Consider the following 7510-nt stretch of genomic DNA (forward strand, 5'->3'; position numbering starts at 1 on the left):
GTGGGGTGAAAATCGATTCGAATACGAATCGAATCCGTTGTGCGATTCAGAATCGATTCTCATTTAAAAAAAAATCGATTTCATTTTCTTTTTTTTTTATCAATCCAACAAACCACTACACAGCAATACCATAACAATGCAATCCAATCCCAAAAGCAAACCTGAGCCAGCAACACTCAGAACTGCAATAAACAGAGCAATTGAGAGGAGACACAAACACCACACAGAACAAACCAAAAGTAGTGAAACAAAAATGAATATTATCAACAACAGTATCAATATTAGTTATAATTTCAGCATAGCAGTGATTAAAAATCCCTCATTGACATTATCATTAGACATTTATAAAAATAATAAAAAGAACAATAGTGTCACAGTGGCTTACACTTGCATGGCATCTCATAAGCTGGACAACACACTGTGTCCAATGTTTTCACAAAGATAAAATAAGTCATATTTTTGCTTCCTTTAATAGTTAAAACATATTTACTTTATTGCAATCAGTTGATAAAACATTGTCCTTTACAATTATAAAAGCTTTTTTTTTTTTAAATCTACTACTCTGCTAGCATGTCAGCAGACTGGGGTAGATCCTGCTGAAATCTATGTATTGAATGAATACAGAATCGTTTTGAATCGGAAAAATATCGTTTTTTTAATCGAGAATCGCGTTGAATCGAAAAAAATCGATATATTATCGAATCGTGACCCCATGAATCGATATTGAATTGAATCGTGGGACACCCAAAGATATATATATATATATATATATATATATATATATATATATATATATATATATATATATATATATATATATATATATACATACACACACACACATGGATAGTAGTAAAAAGTTGTAATTTTAAGAAAATAAAATCAGGTTATCATCCCATCACTGTCATTCAAATTATATTTTTGTCTTTTGCTGGTGGTGTGTGTGTGTGTGTGTGTGTGTGTGTGTGTGTGTGTGTGTGTGTGAGGGGGGGGGGGGTGTTACAGTATTTGGAAGCTGCCTTTTTTCAGTGGCTTTCTCTCCGCTCCCTCCCCAGAGGATTATTTAGTCTCGTGATCAACCATCTTGTCAGGTTATTTTCAAGCTTCTTGCGGATGTAAAAAAGATCAAAATGTGGAATCAGGAACTACTTTTACAACAAAGTTTTATTCCATTTTGGCCCGAGCTTGTTTATTGCTTGCAAAAGGATATTTGTCAAGACGTAAGCTATGGTGCCGACCCAGCAAAAGCCTTTTTTATAAACATTGAAATCAATTTGCAAACATCACAATAGGCCCGAGGCATTAAAGCGTACGGCACAGCTTTCATTGTCTTTGTTTATCTCACAAGACGCACCAACACTTGCCAAATAATTGTCCCCTCAAAAGCATACGTTCTGAAGCACAACTACACACTCTGTATACAATACACACTCTGGCTACCAGCCTCATCACCATGACAACTGTGCCCTCTGCAGTCTCAGGGGCCGCTGGTGTTCAGCGCTTCGACCGATGGTGGTGTGTCCGTGTGGGAGAACCGCTTTTCCGACCGAGACCCCCTGAGGCTGCTGCACCGCTGGAGCGGCCAGGTGACAGGCTGCGAGGGTGGGCGTGTCACCCTCAGCCCCCGGGGGGACAAAGTGCTCCTGGCGTACGGTCAGGCGTGGATCAAAATCCTGCACTGGACAACGGGTGAGCGGCCGAATGTTTGCCTGTGATGGCAGATAAATGCATTAGGGGCAGGAGGGCACAGTGCCCCACCGGATCCAGCAGGGGGCACTGTTTGACCCGAATATGACTGAAATTTTACTTAAGAGAAAATCCGTTTCAGGAGCTGTGGTTTTCTTTTTCTTTGACTTTGTTTTACTACACAGTAAATCAAATGAAGGAAGCGGACTCCAGCATCAACAAAATAAACATGGCTGGGGGAAAAAATAATAATAACATTTTTAAGCAAGGGACTTATTTTTATTATGTTTAATATGTGACATATCAAAAAAAAAAAAAAAAAAAAAAAAAATATATATATATATATATATATATATATATATATATGTATGTGTGGGGAAAATCAGAAGACTACTTCATCTCTACAGACCTGTTTCATGAGGGGTTCCCTCAATCATCAGGAGATTGAGGGAACCCCTCATGAAACAGTTCTGTAGAGATGAAGAAGACTTGTGATTTTCTCCCACACCTACATATTGCGCTCTACCACGGTATCGAGCACTATTCTCTGGATAATCCAATTAAGACATATATATATGTATATATATATATATATATATATATATATATATATATATATATATATATATATATATATATATATATATATATATACATATATATATATATATATATATATATATATATATATCAATCAATCAATGTTTACTTATATAGCCCTAAATCACTAGTGTCTCAAAGGGCTAAAGGGCTGCACAAACCACAACGACATCCTTGGTATATATATATATATATATATATATATATATATAGATAGATATATATATATATATATATATATATATAACATGTAAAAATAATTGAAGTATCCATCCATCCATTTTCTACCGCTTATTCCCTTTGGGGTTTGTGGGGAGCGTTGGTGCCTATCTCAGCTACAATCGGGCAGAAGGCGGTGTACACCCTGGACAAGTCTATATATATATATATATATATGTATATATATATATATATATATGTATATATATATATATATATATATTGAATGTGGGTGTGGATTTTGTCTGTCTATCTGTATTGGCCCTATGATGAGGTGGCAACTTGTACAGGGTGTACCCCGCCTTCCGCCCGTGTGCAGCTGAGATAGGCTCCAAGGGACAAGGGATGCCCTCAGCTAATTTTTTATTGGCCCGCGCGCGGCACATTCTAGAAACACCATTACTAAAACAGCCATAAAAGAGCAACATGTGTACTGTAATTAGAAAAAGATGAAAGGTGGACACAAAGCTGACATGCAGGCTCTTCCTGATCACACGTATTAACTGTACATTTGTCAATGTATTTAGACTTGCACAAGACTATTGATCCACAGGGGAAATTGTTCTACACAGTAGCTCCGTTACAAAAGGTGGAAAGGGTAAGGATGGGAAAGAAAAATGCAGGTATAAAGTAGACTAAAACTGTACCATAATAGCAATATAAAATATATGTGCTATTTACATATTACATATACAGTATAATTATGGTGAGTGAATTTAACACTATCAACACAATATTTAAAATATTTTATTTTCTTTCTCTGTTCAGAATTGTAATCCAGTGATAATGATACTTATGACATAAAGCTGTGTCATTAACACTCACAAGTATAAAACTACTTTTTTTAAGTAATAAATTCTTACTTCAAGCATGAAAAAAAAATCACGATGCAGAGCACATATCATGATGTGAAGATGATGGCATTAGCCTTTACTTTGAGAATATTTTTCAACATATTGAGCAAAAAGGTCTCTTTCTTTTCTACCAAGAAAAGTGCACTTGTTATTCGTCACAATATACTTATTTTAAGGTATTTTTGCGTTCATTGAGGTTAGCTGATTTTACTTGTTTTGGGAAGTCTTGACAAGCCGAATGTTTCTTGTTCTATTGGCAGATCATTTTGCTTAGTTCAAATAAAATACCCCTAATTTTGTTTTTGTTTTTTCCTTGTTATGAATACTGATTTTTGCAGTGTGTGCATGAACTATTTCTTTTCAAAATTGTTTGAAATGTTAAATGTTTAAATATTAACTGTCAGTTTACTGTACTGTAGGGGTTTAACGCTACGTGTATTTGTATTGAACCGTTTTGCTACGGGGGTTTGGGTTCGGTTCGGAGGTGTACCGAACGAGTCTCCACACGGACATATTAAGTAGTGTACCGCACGTTGTGTAAACAATGCACACCGAGGCACAACACACAGCATGCTAGCAAGGACCGGGCTACGATAGACTGACTGGACATGTCCTCCTTTGCGGGGCTGTCCGGGCGGAGTGTCTTAGCTGCCTCAAATGTCTGGCATTTTGAGTTATTTTCAATGTACGTTCAGGCTTAAGAAGGGGTTAAAAACTTTACAAATTGTGTGCGCAGCAGCATTGGTGAGGGAGGGGCAGAGACAGAGAGAGTTGTGATAAATGTGCATGCGTCGCCAGGCCCTGCTTTTCATCCATAGATTTATCAGATTTAATTCTTTATTATCTAAAGCAGGGGTGTCAAAAGTGTGCCCCGGAAGCCATTTGCGGCCCACAGCTAATGTTTAAACGGCCCACGGCACATTCTAGAAATACTATTAAAATAAACAAAAACATAACAAAAGTGAAATAAAAAAGCTTAAAGGTTAAACGTAATTTAGAAAAAGTTGGAATGTTGACTAATGAAAAAAAAAGCTGTTTTTTTCTTTCAAACTGTCATTGCCCAAAACATAATCTTGAATCAAAATCAATGTTGTTATAAATTATTGACGTATCCGAGGTTCCATTACTTCACATCAAATATTCCACTAAGAAAAATTGTTTTGGTGGAAGATTTTGCAAATTTGGTAAATAAATAACCCAAAAATTTATATTTTGTTGTTTTCTTACTGTATCGAAAATGAACCGAACCGTGACCTCTAAACCGAAGTACGACATTTTTGTGTACCGTTACACCCCTACTGTACTGTGCCAACTGTACTACTATAGGAGTATGTATTTTCTATTGTTTCATTGAAAATAAAATAGAAAAGTCAATTTGGCTGTCATCTAATTTAATTATGAGACACAATTGTGTCATGCTTGAAATAAGAAACTATTACTTTAGAAAGTAGTTTTACATGTGAGTGTTGATGACACAGCTTTGCAACAGTTGATACTCTACTTTACAGCATCTTTTACTCAATATACCGTATTTTCTTGAATTGCTAATTAATTTAAAACCTCTTCTCACTCCGGTGCTTACCAAAGGCATGCGGTAAATTTAGGCCTGCGCTTATAAATTTGAGTGTGATGTAAGGATACCATCATGAAAAGCACATTTAATAAAAAAAAAAAAACGTTATTATGTCTTACTTTTACTTATAAATAAAGTCCATGCGCTGCACCTTCTGATCAAAAGCATCGATAACTTGTTTATAGAAGTCTTCCTTATCTTTCTTCAGTTTTAAAAGTCTCTCTGTCTCGATTAAGATCTTCCTTTATTACCTCCTGCTTCCATTGAAAGTCCAGTTTAGAAAACAGTTTTATTTTAGATATGTAATCCTCCATGTTAAAAGTGCAAGCGAGAGGAAAAAATAAACAATGGCTGCTTGTTGTCACTTCTTCTGCAGCCGAGTAGTCGCATTAACACAGTGGTTCTCAAACGGGGGTCCACCTACCCCTGGGGGTACTTGAAGGTATGCCAAGGGGTGCGTGAGATATTTTAAAAATATTCTAAAAATGGCAACAATTCAAAAATCGTTTATAAAAATATTTATTGAAAAATAGCAACAATTCAAAAATCCTTTATGAATATAGGTGTTGAATAATACTTCAACAAAATATGAATGTAAGTTCATAAAGTGTGAAAAGAAATGCAACAATGCAATATTCAGTGTTGACAGCTAGATTTTTTTGTGGACATGTTCCATAAATATTGATGTTAAAGATTTCTTTTTTTGTGAAGAAATGTTTAGAAGTAAGTTGATGAATCCAGATGGATCTCTATTACAATCCCCAAAGAGGACATTTTAAGTTTTTAGTTATTTTTATATCTTTTTTCCAAATAGTTCAAGAAAGACCACTACAAATGAGCAATATTTTGCACTGTTATACAATTTAATAAATCAGAAACTGATGACATAGTGCTGTATTTTACTTCTTTATCTCTTTTTTTCAACCAAAAATGCTTTGCTTGAAAATTTTTTGAGAACCACTGCATTAAGGATCACTAGCTCTCTACCACCAGGAGGGAGGAGTCATTTAATGATTTATATTTGACACACGCAGCTACGGTATATTAATAAAACATAGCTGCTTACTGTTCTTTTTAGCCTATTCAATAGCTTGGACCTTAAATCCTACTGAATAGCTCTTAATCTTCTTCCTTTTATGCGATTTCAAATTACCAGTATTGAAATCAGCCTCCTCCATTTTGAAAATGATGACAGGTGAAGTGTCACTCGTGACGTCACCAGTTTGACCCGGCGGAAATTCTAGACATTCGCTAATAAAAATAATATTTTGCGAAACGAGTTTGACCCGGCAGTAATTCCAGGCAGGTGCATACTATATACCCGGCGGCAATTCAAGGAAATACGCTAGGTCATAACATTTCAGCAACAAGCTGTAATATCTTACTGAGATCATTCAGGACCAAAACCCTTAAAATAAGTAAAAGACTAACATAAAATCTGTTTAGTGAGAAGAATGATCTTATTAGATGGAAAATAAGCAAATATTACCCTTCTTTGAGATATTTAATCTTACTTAGCTTGCAGTTTTTGCAGAGTAGAATCTAACAGCTGTCTAATCACCACAGGAACCATCTCCAGGCTGACCAATCACAGCAGCATCACCGGGGTGACAGACTGTGTCCACCAAACAGCCGGCCTCCTAATCGCCTCTTGCTATGATTTTTCCGACGGAGAGAGCATGTTAAATTGTAAGTGAGCCCTTCACTAAAATTGCTTTTCCCTCTTCATGCAAGTCACAAACTAAATCCTCCCCGCCAAGTGTTTTCTGTGCCTCAGTGTCGCTACCTGGCCTCGCTGACCTGGCAGCGGGCGGCCAGAATCCTTTGCTTCGCGGCGTGGACCACGGGGAGCGGATACCACCGCTGGGTCACGGGAGGGCGTGACCTCGTGGTGTGGGAGCAGCTCCCCGCCTCCGAGAAGCAGAGGTGGGCTGTTATGAAAGGGGGCTCATTAAGTTCATCCTCGGTCAATCACACGTCCATATTTGCATTGCTAATCCATCCATCGGTGGATGCCAGTGCAAAAGGTGCCGGCGGGTCGGTTGGAGTCAATTGCATTTGTCAACGCTACAGGGGGGACGTCACTGTGAGGACAGACAGCCGATTAGAATCGCCTCTGGAGTCCGAGGGGGACACGGCAGACGACGAGCAGACGGACGACGGTAAAAGCTCTTTTATTTACCGAATCAAACGCAGGCCGGCAGATTAGTGTGTTAATTTTAGACGGCGTTCTTCTGGCCTCTTTGTTAAACTTAGAACACTTTGATGACGACGAGGACGGAAGACAAGGAGAAGAAGCTGACGGGGAGTCCACCTCCTGGTTACGCTGCCTTCTTCAGTGAGGACTGAAAGCATCGAGGACTTAAGTCCTGGACTGTAAATATCAGCTGCACTTACAATAAAACCATCACAGCCCCAAATGTGTATATTTTGATTGCATTCATACATCTTGATTGTGGGAAGATGAAGAATATTCTATTTATTATGAAGTCATTTTTGTACTCGACTGTTGCTCTTCCACATTTTTTAAATGATTCAAACCTAAAAACATCCATCTAACCATTTTCTACCGCTTATT

General features: G+C 37.3%; 2 protein-coding genes across 2 annotated transcripts in view; one reads left to right on the forward strand and one right to left on the reverse strand.

Moving 5' to 3' along the window:
- The window catches only part of si:ch211-154o6.3 (uncharacterized protein LOC563854 homolog), a 30805-nt gene extending 23453 nt beyond the window's left edge, over positions 1–7352 (forward strand). The window contains exons 9-13 of the mRNA XM_061914840.1: positions 1476–1689; positions 6499–6621; positions 6693–6858; positions 7006–7094; positions 7189–7352. Of these exons, the coding sequence (XP_061770824.1) occupies positions 1476–1689; positions 6499–6621; positions 6693–6858; positions 7006–7094; positions 7189–7274 (678 nt within the window). The 3' untranslated portion in view covers positions 7275–7352. The remainder of the gene's footprint in view (positions 1–1475; positions 1690–6498; positions 6622–6692; positions 6859–7005; positions 7095–7188) is intronic.
- Positions 1–7510, reverse strand: part of cops7a (COP9 constitutive photomorphogenic homolog subunit 7A) — a 96390-nt gene that overhangs the window by 20813 nt on the left and 68067 nt on the right. The window lies entirely within an intron of this gene.

Source organism: Nerophis ophidion, linkage group LG11 (assembly GCF_033978795.1).
Source record: "Nerophis ophidion isolate RoL-2023_Sa linkage group LG11, RoL_Noph_v1.0, whole genome shotgun sequence".
In the NCBI taxonomy this organism is placed as follows: domain Eukaryota; kingdom Metazoa; phylum Chordata; class Actinopteri; order Syngnathiformes; family Syngnathidae; genus Nerophis; species Nerophis ophidion.